Source organism: Hipposideros armiger, unplaced genomic scaffold, assembly GCF_001890085.2.
Source record: "Hipposideros armiger isolate ML-2016 unplaced genomic scaffold, ASM189008v1 scaffold_900, whole genome shotgun sequence".
NCBI lineage: Eukaryota > Metazoa > Chordata > Mammalia > Chiroptera > Hipposideridae > Hipposideros > Hipposideros armiger.
The window spans coordinates 308,536-327,561 of NW_017732250.1; the positions used below are offsets into that span (position 1 = coordinate 308,536).

Sequence of the window (19,026 nt, forward strand, 5' to 3'; positions counted from 1 at the left end):
CCCAAGAAAAGAAAACTAACACTGTTTGAAAGGAATAAATGTAGATTATAGAAAAGCAAATGAATTGATCCCTGATGGTCTGCTGCAGGGACACCTACTCCTGCTCCCCAGAGGAAGCTCTAGTGCTTGGGAAACATGGTGACACCTTATGGGGAGGTTTCATAGCACTGTCACCACACAGATATTTTTTTGGGCTTTTTTTCTTTAAATAGGGCTGTTTTTAATGGGCTGACTCTGACAACAGTCTTCCAGGAATAGCACTGTTTTTTATGAGATGTGTTCTCCATTTTCAAAAGTGACTTTTAGAAAACGGCCTGTTTATACATTAGGGTTTCCTATGGTCAGAGGTTTGTTACTTGTGGGGTCAGAGATTCATGCAGGATCCAGGGAGCCTGAGGAATGTGGAACCACAAAGCCATACAGGGAGCAGTCAGTAGTGTAAGATGCGCCAAAGAATTGAGACTGAGAGGTAAAGTAATAAGCAATATGGTTAGCAGTGGCTGTTCAGAAGCCCCAGGCTACAGGAATGCCCAGTGACTGAGGAAGCAGAGGCCGTGGCCTAGACCTGGATAACTCCAAATGTGGTCATAGGACCCAACAGCATTGGCCTCCAAAAGGTAGAATCTCAGCTTCTGCCCCAGACCTAACAAATCAGAACCTGTATTCCCTAAACAGGATCCCTAGCTGATTCGTAAGCACCTAACGTTTGAGAAGCACTGGTGTAGACTACTACTCTTTCAAGAAGTGTAGTGATGGTAGGTAAGAGACAGAGGACAGGGAGGGATTGGAATTGAAATGCAAAAGAAAGAAGATTCCAAGAGAAGGAGGCCAGTGAAAGAGGGGATGGGATCAAGAGAACCGATTAATTTGGGAAAAGTGGTGGGACTCTTCCTTTGTTGACAAAAATGGGAAAGAGGAATGGAAGAAAAATGTGAGATTGAAGGCAAATAACTGAGACAACTCTGGGCAGATGACCCGATTCGCCCCAACAAAACTGATGGCAAAGTCAACTCTTGAGGAAGAGGAGAAAGAATACAACACTCCATAGTTTAGAAACTCTCTTTAACTCACAGGGTTCTTGTTTAAATGACATTTACTTTCGGTTAACATTTCTTTGCCTTTTTTTTTCTGTAATTCCTTTAAATAGGTATGCATCGATGTAATAAAATATTAAATACTTTTAATGACCATTTACAATAAAACTTTTGCATTTCTCCAAGTGGCTTGATGAGAACCATGAACTTCAACAAGGCCAACATTCTATAGCTTGCTGACACTATTAAGTCCAATAAATATCATGTTTGCAAAAGTGCATTAAAAAAAATTTTTTTTAAATCTATACCTACAGTTTTTATGTCTGCAAAGTTTGCTAAATCAATAAAACGATCTGAAAAGTTCATCTCACAGTCAGCTATATTAGTGATTTGCTTCATTGGTTTTCTGATAACCATTTATCATGAGGTAAAGGATCTTCAGAATGAATGGTGGAAATAAAAAATCTGACGTGCTTGCCTCTCCTATAAACTAAATATTTGATTTATAAGACACAAACGAACAAACCACCATGGCCTGTCATGTTTTTCCACTTTCTAATTTATTCAACCTCTGCTCAATATTGATCCTGACAAGGAGAGTAACCCAAAGATAAATTTATTCACTCCGCAGTTTCGTCAGGAACAAGCCAAAAATTATAGATTTTTCCCAGGCAGATGATGACAGGCAGTCAGGGGGATGACAAATGGCTGTCTTTAGATTCACTTAGGACAGTTGGGCCAGACGTTTCCGATAAAGATTGGAGCACACTGGTCAAACACAGGTTCATCAGTGGCCATCATTAATTGTGGAGGACGCCCTGCCAGGGAGCATAGCACCAGCCCTGCATGGGAAACGGAATCGGCGGCTCAGGATTTTGCAGCACTCCTCTGAGTGATAGCATGACATGATCATTTATCAAACAGAGACTATCCAGAAAAGTGTCTGCTCCCTTTAGTAACTTATTGAAGGGCAGGGAAGTGAAAGCATTTTATTAAAGACAGGAAGGCAATGAACAACCCGAGCGTATCCAAAGGGTAATCATATTTCAGTACAGGATTAGTTTAGTCTTAAATAAACATGCACTGGAGGGAGTATGTCGAGGGTCATTTATCAAATGAGGAACAATTAACACAGCTCTGTAGGACTCTTTTTATCTCTACAAATTTAAAGTTCTCATAATTGTTATTATGACTGAACTTTTAAGTGATGGACATTGTATCCAACGCCATACAAAAATGCAATGCATAATTCCTTCCTTAGAGGTTTTTAGACTAAGAATACAGTGAAATTCTCACATAAAATAATTATGGCTGTATCAAACACTGTTAAACAAATGCTGTGGAGAGAGCATGGTCCAGCACACAGGACTGAAGGGTGAAGTTATATATAAGAGAGTTTCCTTTTTTTTTTTTTAATTTTGTGTTAAATTTATTGGGGTAACATTGGTTAGTGAAGTTATATAGGTTTGAAGTATACAATTCTGTAATCCATCATCTATCTATTGCACTGTGTTCACCACCCAGTCAGCTCTCCTTCCATCACCATATATTTGACCCCCTTTATCCTCTTCTGCCCTCCCCTCCCCCTTACCCTCTGGTAACCACTAAACTGTTGTCTGTGTCTATGATTATAAGTCAACTGCATGTCAGTGGGTCAGAAGCTTATTCTTCTTTAAACAATTTTTGTTCTGTGTTGACCAAAATTAAGAGGAAGCAAATTAGCTCAGGGGTGGGAGGAGAGGCAAAGAGGCGGAGAATTAACGCACTTATTATTACCTGCTTTGTTCCAGGCATTTATTTATATGCCACAGCAACTAATCCTAATTATCCCATTTTATAAAGAGGATGCAGGCTTGCCTAAGGTCAAATGGTAGCAGCTGTGCCAGGAAGTTTGGGATTGCCTGCATTTTTTTTAAACAATTCCTATTTTTCACACAAGTTATTTATTTGGATACCTCAGAATCTAGCACAGAACTTAGCACATGGTTCAAGAAGTATTGTGTTGAATAACTAAGTAGGCAGAACTGGAAATACTTTCACCACTTTATGGAGGGAGATGTTGGTCTCAGGAAGATTAAGGGACCTACCAGATACCCTGCAGGAGGTCTCAGACACCCAGCTTTCCTTGTAATTATTCCCCAAAGATAGCATTTCTTCATGTAGATACAGGTGCATATCTGCATATTCCAAATTTGTTACCTTCAAGATGTGACAGAGTTTTGTGGGGATTTTTAATATGTGGAAGGGAACTACCGTCAAAGCTTAATACTAAAAAAGAAAAGATTTTCTAAAATCTAAAGAATAAATACAATCTTATTATTTGAAAATTTTCCAAAAATGGACAAATGAAGTATCTAAGCAACAATAAACATGAAACAAGTAAAAAATAAGATGGAAGGTACAAATAGTTAGGTTAATTAGATACAGAATTCTGGCTGAACGGAACCAAGCTTTGAAGGTGAGGAAATGATAAAGGGAATACAAATACCACGCAATGGACTGTTGATTACTTTCAGCTTTGCAATTAAGAACATGTATGAATTAATCTATAATTTGTATCTCCTGATTTTTCCTGATTATGGTAATGTGTGTCTTGGCTTAAGGAAAACAAATGGAAGACCCATAGGTGCTTGCCTGCTGCTATCTGGAGTCTTCATTAACTCTGTTATCCTCCCACTCCCCCAAACTCTGAATAGCAATCCCCCTAGATACGTACAAGATCACATATATGGCAGTGCCCTGAAAACCAAAGCTCTCCACAGAATCAGTTATTATCAACATGTATTATTATTAGCAACAAAACATTTGCTTTTCAAATAGTGTTTCTGCCCTGTTGAAGGTTAGTTTTCCTTTCTTTTTTTTTTTTCTTTTTGCCTATGGCCCCTGAATTTTAAAACATCAATTGAAGGCTCTAGAGTAGAAAAACAGTTTTTGCATTGCTTGTTTTGACTAATTCATTACAGGTTAAATTTACCTGATTTTTAAAATTAAAAACAGAACTTTGGGGTACAGATAAGAATTGCTCCAAGGATTATTTCACTTTCATTAAATAGTAGCTAAAATAAAATATACGTATTTTTTAAATGAGGAAGGGGAGAGAGCAAAGAGAGGAATGACAACAAGACAAGGCATTGGAAAAAGAGATGGCGACACTAGATGGAAAAAGAAGCAAAATAGGGGAAGACAGAGGAGGTAAGGAGGGCAAACTGAGAGAGCCGGCTGGTTTTTAAATGCCATTCATCTGTTTTTCTTTTATTCCTGCAATGCTAATGGACTGCTTATTCACTACTCCTTAACTGCCTTAATCTGGAAACTTCCATAAGGTCCACTTATAGGGGGCATCTTCTGCAGCATGGATGGCACAGGGGTGAAACTGTTGGGGCCAGCTGCAGGTTGGGTCCATCTGAAGGAGTGTGACAGAGAACAGCTGTGTGGCTCCCAACTCAGGACCTCCGTTTTTGCCTTCTCTTTAGCCCTCTCTATTATTAGTATGACCATTTTATCCAAAAAAGACTTACGTTATGCTTTCTAAGTACCTGGCACTGAGCTAGGAGGCCATGAAAAGCAGTAATTACCCTTAAAAATAGTTAACTGAATGAAAGAAATACTGATAATTGTGAAATATCTGTATCTGGCTTTTTCTTCTGTAATTACAGGATTTGGAGTTTTTACTGAACAAGTGGAGGAAGCTGTGGAAAATGGATCTGAATGGAAATCCTGTTTGTCTCAAACCAAAATACAGAGACAGACTGATACTGGTGTCCAAGTCACTGGGTACACATTCATATTGTATTAATACAATTTTCTTAAAGAAAGAGACCTGGTTCACTTCTTAGTTAATGTATCAGCAAGCCTTCAGAAATATAAATATGACATCTGAATCTATAAAAAATGGTCAACTTTAAATTTGATGTTTTGAATAAGAGCAAAAGTTAAAATTGAGAAGTAAAGCATGAAAAATATCTGTTCAGAAATACTTAAACAAGGCACCAGATACCTTTTCTTTAAAAAAGAAAATGCGGCTGTTCCCAACAAACATGGTTAGTGATACATGTTTGCTCACCTTCTGCCGAATTTCCACAGGCACAAATCCTCTGAAGATCCTGAGACTCTTCAGCTCTTGGATCTGCAGATAAAATTAATCAAGGTTTTCATTGCTTGACACTTGCTAAATGGTACCCTAAGAACAAGCAGGAGTTCCTTTCATTTGAAAGTGGAGCAGGGTGGGGAGTTGTTTAGGATAAGATCCTTACAAATAATAACATTCCCGAGGATGCACTATTCTGGGGGAGATGGACCAAAGCTATACAACAAGGACCAAGTTATACAGCATCGGGAGACAAGCACTGCCCTCGCACAAAAGAGGTTCGTGAGAGGGTTTCCTGTGTCAGAACTTCTGTGACATGTTGAACTTGGGTGTAAAAACTAACATAGGGCAAAACCATTTCACAGCTCATGGCCATAGTGAACCTTGATTAATCATAATGCTAGTGCAGGGGTTCTGGGGTAGGAAGGGATTGACAGGGGGCATATCAGAAAAATCCAAGATGATTATTCAAAATACATATGTGAGGGTCATCCCCTGCCTACCTTTTACCCCACCAGCCAATGACAGGGAACAGAGAATATGCAGGGAGAAGAGTCACACATATTTTTTAACAGCTCTGCATATGATTCTGCTATGCACCACCCCCAACTGTCCATCTCCTCTCCACCCACTATACACAATTGTCTTAGTCCATTGTCCTTAGGAAACAGCGTAAACACAATTAATGTGATAATTAAGAATCTCCCAGTGTTCATGGAAACATTTCTGATGCTACAGTACCACAGGCAACACTGTAAAAGATAGGGAGATAAGTGTACTGATTTCCAAATAAAGAGGATTTATTCAAAGTTTTTAAAAGATAAACCTTTTCCATAACGTATTTTACAATTAAAAAATCAATACATATTTCTTCTACAAAATGCAAAAAATACAGAAAAAATAAACAACATTCATAATCCTGCCCTAAATTTGTTAACACTTTAGCATACATCCTTTCAGTCTTTTTTTCTATGCATATATACACATGTAACAAATTCTCTTTGATTTTTAGCTTGTCTTATTTTAATTTCCTTTTCCCCAAATGCAAACCGAACAACACAAAGTTAACTGAAAACCTGGTTTGATGCGTCCCAGTAAAAAGAACTAAGGGGAGCCATTTTCTCTCTTGTAAGTAACCCAGTCCTTACCAAATAGGATGACAATCCTCACACTTGGTTTACTTAGTATGAGTAGAAGCAAATTTTGTGCTGAGAACAGCTCACTAAAACACATCTCACAGGTCTCCAATCTTGTGTCCATTCCTTGGCTTTCCCCTCCTGAACCACCTCCACACCTAACAACCTCAAATAAGATCACTTGCTAAAAGTGAAAGAGAATCAGATTGACTGAGGCCCAGTCTCCTAGTCATCCCTCAGCTTTGTCTGGAACATGAAAATACGGAAACGGGACTATGGTAAAAGACTTGGATTTTTCTCTCATTCTTATAATAGATGTTTTTAAAAATACGTATTGATTTACACACATGACATCCAAAATATACTAACCAATTATACCATTATTAATAAAAACAGATCTGGAAAGCTATCAGGAAATACAAGGGGTTGGGAAAACTGAACACAAAAGAATGACTTGTTATAAGTACTGTAGGATGTATGATGATTAAACAGTTAGCCAATTTCTTACATTATAATTTGGAGAGTGCTGTTATTCAGTTAAAATAAGTACATGAGGCAAGATACGGAAACAATTATAGTTCTAGTGTTTATGGTTCTAATTTATACTTCCAGTTTCATCACTTGATTTTGTACTTTGAGTATAACAATGTTATACATCATATTTAAGTGGTAATGTTAATACTTTTAGTAGTACAATTAATATTTCATCAGGATATTGTCATTTTTCCCTGTAATAATATGATCTAAAAATTTTTACTACATCCTTTCTACATTCTGGGATCAGGTGGAAGACATTACATGGGTGATGAGAGAAAATATATTTAATTTTAAAAATACTATATAGCAAACTTTGCTAGAAAAAAAGTCTTTATATTAAATTAAGGCCACCTGTATTCATGTAATTAAAAAAGGTACTAAAGGTAATATAAAATGTCCTATCATTTTATAGTATATCCACACAATAGAATACTGTCAGCCATTAAAAATTGTGTTTACCCCTCCCCCAATTCCCCAATAAAATCTTTAATTAAAAAAAAATTGTGTTTAAAGACAGACATGTTGAAAAGCTCATAACACAATATTAAAAAGTAGGACATAGTGCTGTATAAATAGAGAATTCCAATTTTATATAATACACATCATACATAGAAAACAAACAAAAAATTCTAAGTGGGCTGGCTGAGTGGCGCATTGGTTAAGAGTTGGCTTGGGACGCCAGCTCTGAGCAGCGGGGCACCGGTTCGGATCCCACATAGAGGGCCAGTGACTCTGCGCCCTCTACAGCTAAGATGTGAACAAACAGCTCGACCTGGAGCTGGGCTGCGGTGAGTCGCAGGCAACGGCATAGGCTGCAGTGGGGCTGGCCGGCAGCTGGCATGCGCTTTCATGAGCTGTCATGAGCTACTGTGAGCAGCTGTCTAATGGCCAGCAAGTGACTGCCTCACTGGGGAAGAGTGCAATGATAATACCAACATGGGCCAGTGAAGTGATGCCCTCCACAACTAGACTGAAGAACAAAAGAACAGCAACTTGTCTGTTCCCCTTCCCCGATTTCCCAAAGCTGTTCCCCTCCCCAATTCCCCCAATAAAATCTTTAAAAAAAAAATTCTAAGAAATATACTAAAGTGTTATCAGTGGTCTTTAGTGATTTTTTCTAGTTATGGAATACAGGCAATGTTATTTTTTTTCTTTTCCCATTTTTTTTTGTATTTTCCAAATATTTTAAAACATAACAAAAATTATTTGTGTAATTTAAGATGCTCAATTTTCAAAACTTTTTTAAAGGAACACAATGTAAAGATAGCTGAAACCTCACCTCATAGAACCAAGAGGCGAGCTATGTGGGTTGTTCCTATAATAGCCTTGGTCCTAGGATATAATAAGTATTATTAATATATGAATATGTGTTTTTCAAATACCATGTTACATATATAAAACCTTATTCATTTTAAGATAAAATATATTTTGCTTTTCCCTAAGAATAACCATATTATTTAAATAAATAGGTAATATTTTTTGTTGAGTATGACATTTTTGTTTTTAAAAATAACATAAGGTACATATGACCCTAGAAGGATGACCATACATCAAATTGTTTACAGTGATTATCTTTGTCAGTGATGGGAAGGAGAGGTACAGATAGTAATAGAGTCTTTTTATGTTTTTTTTCCATCCTGTTTCAGTTGTTTATAATAAGCACATATTCTTTTTGAAGTCAGAAAAGAATTAAAAATAAATGAAAGCTAAACAAAAACACAGAAATTGTGTAAATAAGGTATTTTAAAAAGAAATGTATTTCAGCCTGAAGTTCATGTGCCCTAAACCAAAAAACTATATATTTTACCTATATATTTATATATTGTATTTTTTTAACATATATGTTTTTCTCTAGAATTTCTTGATGGAAAAGAAATTAAAACCATGGAACGACAATTCCTAATAAATTGGAAAGCATCCAAAGATGCCAAGAAAATCACCAAGAAAAGGAACAGTAAGAAGGAAGATGCAAATAATTCATACCTAAGTAAGTAAGCTGTCATTCAGTAGTTGAATCTTCTATTCAACAACGGTGACAAAAATTGGGAGAAATAAGAAAGATTTGTTTAGATTTTTGGTATAAGGTATTTGGGTTTTTTAACTTCTTTTATAATTCCTAGAAAATTTAACCTGTAATGTTTATATTTGACCATTGTAGACATTATCACGAAAAAAAAAAAAAGAAAGAAAATACCTAAGAATAAGCTTAACTAAGTAGATGAAATAATGGTATACTGAAAACTACAAAAAAATGATGAAAAAAATTAAGACACAAATGAATGGAAAGACATTTTGTGTTCAAGGACTAGAAGATTTAATATCGTTAAAATGTCCGTAACACCCAGAGTCATCTACAGATTCAATGCAATCCCTATTAAAATTCCAATGGCATTTTTCACAGAAATAGAAAAAAACAATTCGAAAATTCATATAACCACAAAAGACCACAAAATGTCCAAATCAGCCTTGAAAAAGAAGAACAAAGCTGGAGGCATCACACTTCCTGATTTCTAAATACATTATAAAGCTACAGGAATCAAGACAGGATGGTACTGGCATGAGACAGACATACATATGGAACAGAACAGAGAGCTCAAAAGTAAATCCACACATAAATGGTTCATTGATCTTTAACAAGGATGCCAACAGTACACAATGGGGAAAGACAATCTCTTTAACAAATGTTGCAAAAACTGGATATTCACATGCAAAAGAATGAAACAGGACCCTTATTTTACACCATACAAAAAATTAACTTAAAATAGATCAAAATATGACCCCAAACTGTAAAACTCCTAGAGGGACACATAGGGGGAAAGCCTCATGACATGAGTCTTGGCAATGATTTCATGGATATGACACCAAAAGCACAGACCAGAAAAAACAAAAATGAACAAATGGGACAAACTAAAAAGCTTCTGCACTGCAAAGGAAACAGAGTGAAAAGGCAAAATATTTGCCAACCATATATCTGATATGGAGTTAACTTCCAAAAGAAAAAAGCAACTCCTACAACTCAATAGCAAAAAACTAATAACCCAATTTAGAAAATGGGCTAGGGACTTGAACAGGCATAACTCCAAAGAAGACCTACAAATGGCCAACAGGTATATTAAAAGTGCTCAATGTCACTAATCAACAGGGAAATGCAAATCAAAACCACAATGAGTTATCGCCTCACACCTGTCAGGATGGCTGTTTTCAAAAAAACAAAAGACAAATGTTGGTGAGGATGTGGAGAAATTGGAATCCTTGTGCACTCTTGGTGGGAATGCAAAATGGTGCAGCCACTATGAAAAACAGCATGGCCGTGCCTCAAAATTTAAAAATAGAACTACCATATGATCCAGCAGTCCCACTTCTGGGTACTTATCCAAAAGAATTCAAATCAGGGTCTCGAAGAGATATTAGCACTCCTGTGTTCCCTGCAGTACTAGTCTCAATCGCCAAGATGTGGAAACAACCTAAATGTCCATTGACAGATGACTGGATAAAGAAAACGTGGTGTATACATAAAACAGAATGCTAGTTAGCCTTAGAAAAGGATATCCCGCAATATGTGACGACATGGATGAGCCTTGAGAACATTATGCTACATGAAATTAGCCATTCATTCACAGAAAGACAAATACTGAATGATTCCATTTATTTGAGGTATCTGAAACAGTCAAATTCATAGAATCAAAGAGTGGAAAGGTAGTTGCTAGAGGCTGCAGGGAGAGGGGAATGGGGAGTTACTAACCAACAGCGATCAAGTTTCAGTCAAGCAAGATGAGACCTCTAGATCTCTGCTGTACAAAGTTGTACGTACCTACAGTCAACAGTAATGTATTACACTTAAAAGTTTGTTAACAGGGTAGATCTCATGTTAAGTGTTCTCACCACAATTTTCTTAAAAGACATACAGAATGTTTATAACACAGAAGTATCATTTCATTCCTTGTTGTAATTGCTATTATAATAATCATTCATTTAAAATGGAAAGCACTCTAAAAGGGAAAGAATAGTGGGCAAGGGAAGAAAAGAGAGCTATTATTTACTGTGCCAAACACTTCCGATATTTATACACATGACTGCATTTAATCATTATAGCCGATGGGGCAGATAATTCTTATATCCATTTTACAGACGAGAAAGCTGAGTTTTAGAAAGATGAAATAACTTGTCTGAGGTCACAAGGATAGCAGGTGCCACAGTGATTAATCCAAGTTATCCAAGTTCATGAAACACCTTTGGTTCCTGGTGACCACTCCAGGGATGACTGGCTGAATTGAGCTTAGACAGGGACAAAAATGTCTTTTGTACTTAGAAATTCACTTCAGTTTGGTGGAGATTTAGGGAACTCTGCAGATGTTTAAACATGTGATCTGTAAACAATTTTTATAAATAAAAAGGAACTAGGGAGAAAATGCAATAATAAATTATGAAAGAACTTTGAAATTTTAAAAGTATTCAAATAGATGATATGATTTACTATATTGAAAAACAGACTCTAAAGTCAATTAAAATAAAGCTGAAATTGAAATTGAAAGCAGATGAACTGCAAGAGAAAATTCTCTGAGTTTTTCTCAGGAGTACTCATTCTCCCTTGCTCACTTATAGATATACTTCTTTCTCACCTCCCACACATTTGCCATCCCACCCAAACAAATGATACAGTTCTTAACCCTGTCAGGCTTAAAAACAGTGAGGTCCCTGGCTACATGTATATAACACACAATAACTCTATCCTTAGGTATGTGGCCAATAGCTTACACTATGGTCTTAATGCAAAGGCTCCGACATTATTGCTCAAGAGAAATGGAAAGCATGAATTAAAGTCTAGAAGATTTATGTTTTCAACTCCTATAATATACCTTCAGATCTTCAGAATAGCTAAAATGAACCTTTTAAAGACACCTCTGTACAACCAAATACATTGTAAGTGAACAGGAATTCTTAGGAAGATAGTAAGTTTTGTACTTCCTGACCATTTACATAGTTTCAATGCTCTTGTAAGTTTGGAGCTCTGTATTAGGGATATATGGTAAGATTATAGGGACTATGACCTCAGACTTCATTATTTTACAATAAAACTCTTGTCATAAATATAGCCACATAACAAAATTGAAAACAAAACCACTCTAACACGCAGAATATATGCATATCTTTTAGCATGTACTTTTGTAGTGTTTCAATAGAAACATTCACTTATTCATTTAATAAACACTTATTGAGCACCTTGGACTATGGTAGGCACTGGGGATCAGAAGTGATTAAGGCAGCCCCACTTAAATGGATATCACTGCTGGGAATGGAGGAAGATGGGTAATGAATGTTAAGTGCTGAAAGAAAGGCATGAACATAGTTCCAAAACTAGGGAAGTGACTAATCTACTCCCTAAAGGTTAGACACTCTGAAAAAATAAACTTAGAACAGCAAAATGCAAGGGATGTTAATGTTGGTGTACCCATTTTGTCTATGAGATTTGACTATAAACTTTCCTGTGTAGGTTTTTATGTATGAAAGTCCATGATAGTTTATCTTGGATATTAATTTTTTATTGGTTTTGCCATGGATACATTTATTTAACTTTATTTAATTCCATTTCATAAGATATAATTTTATATAGTCTAATGCTGTTATATGCTATGTTTACAATTTGGTTTATTAGTTTCAAAGCAGAATGCTTTTAATTCTTTGTATGCTACAGGTAACTTTGAAACAATCCATCACATAGTTCCTGTTTATTACCCACAGGTGGGTAAGCCAAAAGTAGTCTTTTTCTCTGATGCACAGAGATACCTTGCAAATGGAAATGCATCTTCAGAAAGCTCTCAAGAAGATAACCCAAAATTAGGAAGAGACCAGGTAGGTTCTTTCAAATATTTGTGCAATTTATCTTTCCGGGGGGATGCTACACCCTCACTGTCAACAGCACAGAGGAAGTCAGGCCCTTCATCTGTCTCTCCTTGTTCTCTGTTCTCAATTCTTCTTGACAAAGCACCAAAGGGAGAAAAAAAAAGATAAAGAAAAGAAAGGAAAGCTCACTGTTGGTGTAGCCGGACAGTCACACAGTTGAGGTGGAAGGACTGGTCAAGAAGAGCTGGGAGTCACAGACTAGATACACCCACTGTGGTAGGACGGGACTCCGGAAAGTCCTGGAGGCAGCAGGTAAAGATGTTATGAATGAGCAGGGATCAGATCAAAGGAGACTGAGGCCCAGCTGACGATGGGTGATTCACCAGTGAGCAGATGACTACAGACAAACAGCAAGGGCATCTGCTGGCAGGAGGAGAGGTGGGCTGCTTTCACCACTGCACCAAACCAAAGGCTCTTAATCTGGCGTCCCTGAAGGAGCCATTAGAAGTTCATTAGATCCTCAAAGGGGTTTATGATCCAACACATTAATCTAAGAATCACTGCTCTAAACTTGAGTATGTACCTAATTTAGCTCCATGCGAATCAGCTATGAGCCTCCTGATGAGAAGAACATTGCATTTTGGGTTTTAAAAGATGGTATTGCTTCAATGTAAAGAAAAGTCACGACAGAAAATAACTTCATTTATTCATAAATGTAATAGGCACCTGCTATATGCCAGGCAATACTGAATATAAAATCTCAAATGAGATAGCCCTGCCCTCAAAGATCTTCCTACAAACTAGCTGGGGAGTCAAATGTGATATAATTACTGTAGAATGTGATAAATACTATGGGAATTATAAACCAGATCCTAATACAGCCTATCAATTATTCATTCAACTTCTTTTCCATTTATAAGCAAAAAACGATTGCTCTATCGATCTTTCCAATAGTAGTCATCACAATATAATGGAAGGGCAACCGCATATTTCATTGAGAAAGTCATCAGTCAGTGGACATGCTTTGGAAGAGATTTCCTTTTTCCAGCGCTGTCTGCTGAAGATCAGGTGGGCTTGTCATGAGACTGTCTTTGCAGGGTGTTCTCAAGCGATGGAGACTTAGCATTCCTTAACGGAGCCACCTGAAGAAGACCCACGAACAACACTGTCGCACTGTCCCACCCCCGTTCCCTGAAGACTGGCTTAGGTGTGTCAGGATGGAGGCTGAAGGCAGAGGGGGTCCTGGGAGTCTGGAAAATGCTTCATTTGGGGAGAGGAGAAAAGATATATACAAGGAGTCCCAGTTTGGGTCTTGCCTCCTCTCCATTAACAAAAACAAACAAGCAACAACAACAAAAGCCCTGGAAGCTGTGTGAAAAGTTACTTTACTGCTTACCTATGTCCACTGTGACTACCACCAAAACCTTAGCCACTTTGTAGCACCCCAGGAGTTTCTTAAAGATTTACACAACTGGTGTCAATTCCACAACAGTGTTCTTGAGTTTTGTTTCTTGCCAAGCGCTTTTAAAGGTCTTGCTGGTATATCATCAAGATGTTCAAGAAAACAATAAAAATGACCACAGCCTCAGAAAACAAAGTCGCTAAACTCTATACATTGCCACACACACGAAGATCAGTTGTGAGCTGTGACACATACCACATATTCTCTGGCCCCAAGCAAAGCTCTAATCCCTAGGACTACACTGACGAAACAGCAAATAAATCCTCATTTTTCCTTACTAGGAACCTTCCATACAGAGCTAAATGCATTTTTCACTACTCTGTACTACAAAGACAGGCTCCCCTAAAAGCAGCCAGCAGAATAGAGGGGTTCCTGTGAAGAGAACACAAAGAATGTCCTGCTTCCACCACTGTCAGTAAAGTTGATTATGTTCAGTCCCAAATCTTCAGTTTTATAATGTGAAAAAAAATATTACATAAATATTTCGTTTTAAATATTTTATCTCCTTAGGTACCATTTTTACTGAGGGCATGCCAAAATAGCATTTCCTTATCACAAAAGATTTGCCTTATTAAATGGGAGTATCAGTGCTAACCTGTCTTTAGTAAAAGGTGATCCAATGTATGGTGGGATTTCATTAAGCTCTTGATACAGATATTTAGTGTGTGCCGACTGCCAACATGTATCTAATTTAGTGTAAAGCTACGAGATAATGAGAATAAAGCTAGAAGGTCATTAAATTGTTATAAACAAAATACCCAGCCCAAGCACAAAGAATAGATTTTTTTAGTTTCTAAAATGTTGATTGAAGCAATTCCTTCTTCTGGTGAATTACTTCAAGGGGGAGAATAAGCTGGCATCAGCAGGCACGTGGCCTACAGTCTCCATTTAATATTCGAGGTGGGGAGCCTGCTCAGAGGTGGAAAGGAGCTTAGAGTGCTTCTTCCAGACGCGGCCAGCGTGTGCCCCACGCTCCTTTAAGGTTCCACGCACTGGGAGCTGTGCCTGCATCCTTGTGGAACACAGTGAAGCAACATGTGTCCAACGACAGGGAAATGTTTTCTGCCTCCTTTATAAATGCGTGCAGTCTGTGCTAGTGTATATTTACACAAGCCTTCTCTCCCTACAGGGAGGAAAAAGTCAGACTCATTGACGTTGTTTTTGACCCTCAAACTGAACTTGATACTATCAATGTACACTTTAATTAAAGATTAGTTCAAAACTATTTTTTATTTAAAAGCTGATTCTGAACAAATGCCTTCACTGTTCAATTAGAAATAATATATGGTATTAAACTAAAATGCACACATGGTTGCCTCTTTCTGTGTTTGTCACAGTAAATACTTCTGACAGGTGTTTCCTCTCTTTTCAAACATGCTCAGAGGTGCTTGAGCCTTAGTAATTTAAAAATAGACATTAAATGCATTTATATCTTGTAAATAAGACCCTCTGAGAATACTGTAGAGCACTGTACAATGAAAAAATCAGATGGTTGCTTGGTTATTTAACTATCTTTCAAGCCCAAGCAATGTCAATAGGGTCAATTCATCTCTTTCGTTAATGCAAAAATACTAACTTTCTAGCTGGGTTAGAATGTCCTTAGTTTCAGATACCTTTAAGGAATGTGAGTCTCTGGGACCCATAATTCACAGGAAATGTTCACTGTATGTTATTTAACTATTTATAAAATTCCTACTATCTTCCGCTAGAATATGGAAGCATTGATTTGAGTTAAAAAGTGAACTTTACAAATAGTAAAAATAACTTGCTTTCACCATTGTTAAGGTTTAATCAGTTGCAACAACAGATCTCCTATGTACTTGAAAAAGAATGTCTAAAACTTAGAAAAATTTTTTAGTCACAAAACTCTAGGGTGATCTTATATAAATTTATTTGCAAAGCTCTAAATGCCTTTAATTTTGTTGTCTTGAACCTAACCTCAGTCTAATTGATTTTATAGGCAAAATAAACTTATGTATCAGTAATGTAGGTATCATGTTAAGATTTTGATTTGCAGTTCTTAAAGAACTCTTGAAATTAGGAAAACGCCTCTCAAAAAAAAAAAAAGCAATCATGGTAAGCAACAGTTTTAAAAATAGCCTAAGGTAGCTTTTGTGACTTCTAGTCTCAACTCTGTCAATGGCTTACTCTGGGAACAAGAGTTATGTAACATCTAGTTAATAGGAATTATATTAGTTATTTTCCATTCTAAAATGTCTATTTTGAAAGCTGAATCTTCATTACTGAAACAAAAAAAACAAGCCAGTAGAACCCTTGGAGATGAGCATACTCCCAGCCCCATTTTATAGATGGGAAATGAGCATTGGAGATGGGACCCGCAGTCACACTATTGTCATGAGGCAGAGCTGGGACTTGAATCCAGGTCACTGACTCCAAAAGCCAAGTTCGCAACTACTCTGCAAGAAGGTCTCAAAAATGCCCTCAGGTATAGGCAGGTAAAGTAAGTGAGGGGAACTGGAGAGCACATGTCCAACTAAAGGCAGCTACAGCTACATGGCTCCCAAACAATGCAGTCAGGCAGATAGGCTGAACTTGAGAAATCACACTAGCAGGCAAGCAAGATATCCAGAGTGTGAAATCACCTGATTTTAAATTATTGGATCAATTTTTTCTTAAAAAGTATCTATTAAAATAGATAAGAAAAAAATCTAGTAATGCTAACAAGGATATGGAGCAACTGGAACTCTCAGGCACTACTGGTGGGAATTCAAAAATAGCACAGCTACTTTGGAAAATAGTTTGACATATTCTTACAAAGTTAAACATAGACTTGCCACATCTAGAGTTCCATTCCTAGGTATTTTCCGAAGTGAAATGAACCTATACTCACAGAAAAATCTGTACCCAAACCAAAAATCTGTACCCAAATGTTTATAGTGGCTTATTCATATTCACGAAAAAAATGGTAACAACCCAGAGGTCTCTCGACTGGAGAATGGGTGAACTGTATACAGTATATCCGCACAATGGACTACTCAGCATTAAAAAGGAATGAACTAGTGATGCATGAAACAACAAGGATAGACCTCAAAAGCATTATTCAAGCAAAAGAAGCCAGACTTACAAGGCTACTGTATGATTCTCTGATATTCTGGCAAAGGCAGACAGAAAACAGATCAGTAGTTGCCAAGGACCAGGGGATGACTACAAAGGGTGGGCACAAAAGAATTGGGGAGTGGGGGTAATGAAATGTTCATATCTTTACTGTGGTAGTAGTTACGTGACTCTATATATGTTTATCAAATCTTGCTGAACTATATCCTCAAAAGAGTGAATTTATGTAAATTATACTTTAATTAGACAATGAGGGAAATAGTAGAAGGGTGAAAAAAGCACCAATTATATAAAACTTAGGTATGATATATATGCAATACAGTTTCTTCACTATATGTGTGATCAATTTACATTCTAGAGTTCAGATGACAAATTATTTGACCTACTTAGAAAAAAAAGACAAGTATAATTTTAAGACCTACACCACACTCTGAAATAAAATTTATAGCACTCTAAAGCCATGTACTTTCTGGAAGGCTAGACAAGAACTCCAAAGAGTGACATACTATAAAAATAGTATTTGCACTGTTAATAGGGATCAAGTTAAAGTGTGCTCTTTGTTGAGATAATAGATTAAAAAAATGTTTTGCAGATAATGAAGAAATCTACAAATATTAAATAGAGTAGTATGGTGAAAAACACAAGTGTTAGGATCAGTCTGCCTGGCTTACATCCTGTCTGCCACTTACTAGCTGTGTGACCATGGACAAGTTACTTAATCCCTCTGAGCTTCCCTTTCTCAACTGTAAAATGTAAAATCCTCAAAGTGCTTTTGTAAAGACTAACTGGAAAATAAAGTACTTTTTTGTAAAGCACTTAGCACATATAAAGAGTTAAATAAGCTTATCCGTCATTAATTTACGTAATTTTCATCTATTTTGAATTTTACTGCAAATACTGGCTTCTTGCAGGAATTAGGACTAATCTAGAATCGTTAGAGAATTCAGAGAGGCTGCTGCTTGGAGAGGCAGCAGATAGGACAAGCTTGCAGTGGTTGGACTTGTTACATCAGTCCTTTCTTCCTGACCTGTTGGGAAACACAGTTGGCCACTAGCCAGCCATTGTTAGCAGAGAAGAGCCCCAGCTGTGCCCCACCTCCACCCCACCTGTGGCAGCAATTTCAGACTCTAGCAGGCTAGGCTAAGGTGAGGATGTGAGATGTCAAAGATGCAAAATTTAAGGATCTCTAGGCACCTAATTTGCCTCACCCTAGTCCTGGCTCACCTTCTTCCAATATTCTTATTCCATACCTCTCCCAACTCATAGATTTTCCCATTCTTCCCTGTCCCAGAGGCAGGAATCTTTATGTTTCTGCTTCCTTTAAACCCTGAGAAGATTCACACAGTTTGGTGACTAATCATTAGCCTGGTTATTGTGTCCTAGATTCTGTGTTCTACCTGTTTTGGATAACTTTCATTCTTGAAATAATTTAACGCTGGTTTGTTTTTTTCTCTATTAGTACAGGAATCTCTTTGAAGAATCTGAAAGCTTAGTGACAAAAAACGAAGTACACGAAACTCACCTTCTCCATAACCCAAAAGTAAAAGAAAATCTGTAACAAAAACCGAGTCAATTCAGCCTTAAGTGATCTGAAACATTTGATTTTTCTACCTTAATAGAACTAGGTAACATCATCTTTTGTGGTTTGTAGCTTTATGGTATCTCTTTCTATGAGAAAAACCTTTTAAGTTCTTGTTTGATTTGTTCTTTATTGAGTCTGAAACACTGCTTTCCAATTACTTTAATCCTCATTACATATAATCTACTGGGGAAATGAAGATGTGCTTTCTCATTCATTAAAACAAAGTAATCTTTTTTTTGACCCATTGGTGTTTTGGTGTGCTCCTTTCTTAA

The 19,026-nt window shown here is 37.0% G+C and overlaps 1 protein-coding gene and 1 long non-coding RNA gene across 2 annotated transcripts in view; one reads left to right on the forward strand and one right to left on the reverse strand.

Annotated features, from left to right (window-relative positions):
- The window catches only part of PPP1R42 (protein phosphatase 1 regulatory subunit 42), a 37,451-nt gene extending 18,521 nt beyond the window's left edge, over nucleotides 1–18,930 (forward strand). The window contains exons 6-9 of the mRNA XM_019630308.1: nucleotides 4,691–4,808; nucleotides 8,650–8,781; nucleotides 12,487–12,644; nucleotides 18,632–18,930. Of these exons, the coding sequence (XP_019485853.1) occupies nucleotides 4,691–4,808; nucleotides 8,650–8,781; nucleotides 12,487–12,644; nucleotides 18,632–18,730 (507 nt within the window). The 3' untranslated portion in view covers nucleotides 18,731–18,930. The remainder of the gene's footprint in view (nucleotides 1–4,690; nucleotides 4,809–8,649; nucleotides 8,782–12,486; nucleotides 12,645–18,631) is intronic.
- The window catches only part of LOC109375107 (uncharacterized), a 45,124-nt gene that overhangs the window by 3,792 nt on the left and 22,306 nt on the right, over nucleotides 1–19,026 (reverse strand). The window contains exon 3 of the long non-coding RNA XR_002122510.1: nucleotides 5,098–5,160. This is a non-coding gene — a long non-coding RNA (uncharacterized LOC109375107). The remainder of the gene's footprint in view (nucleotides 1–5,097; nucleotides 5,161–19,026) is intronic.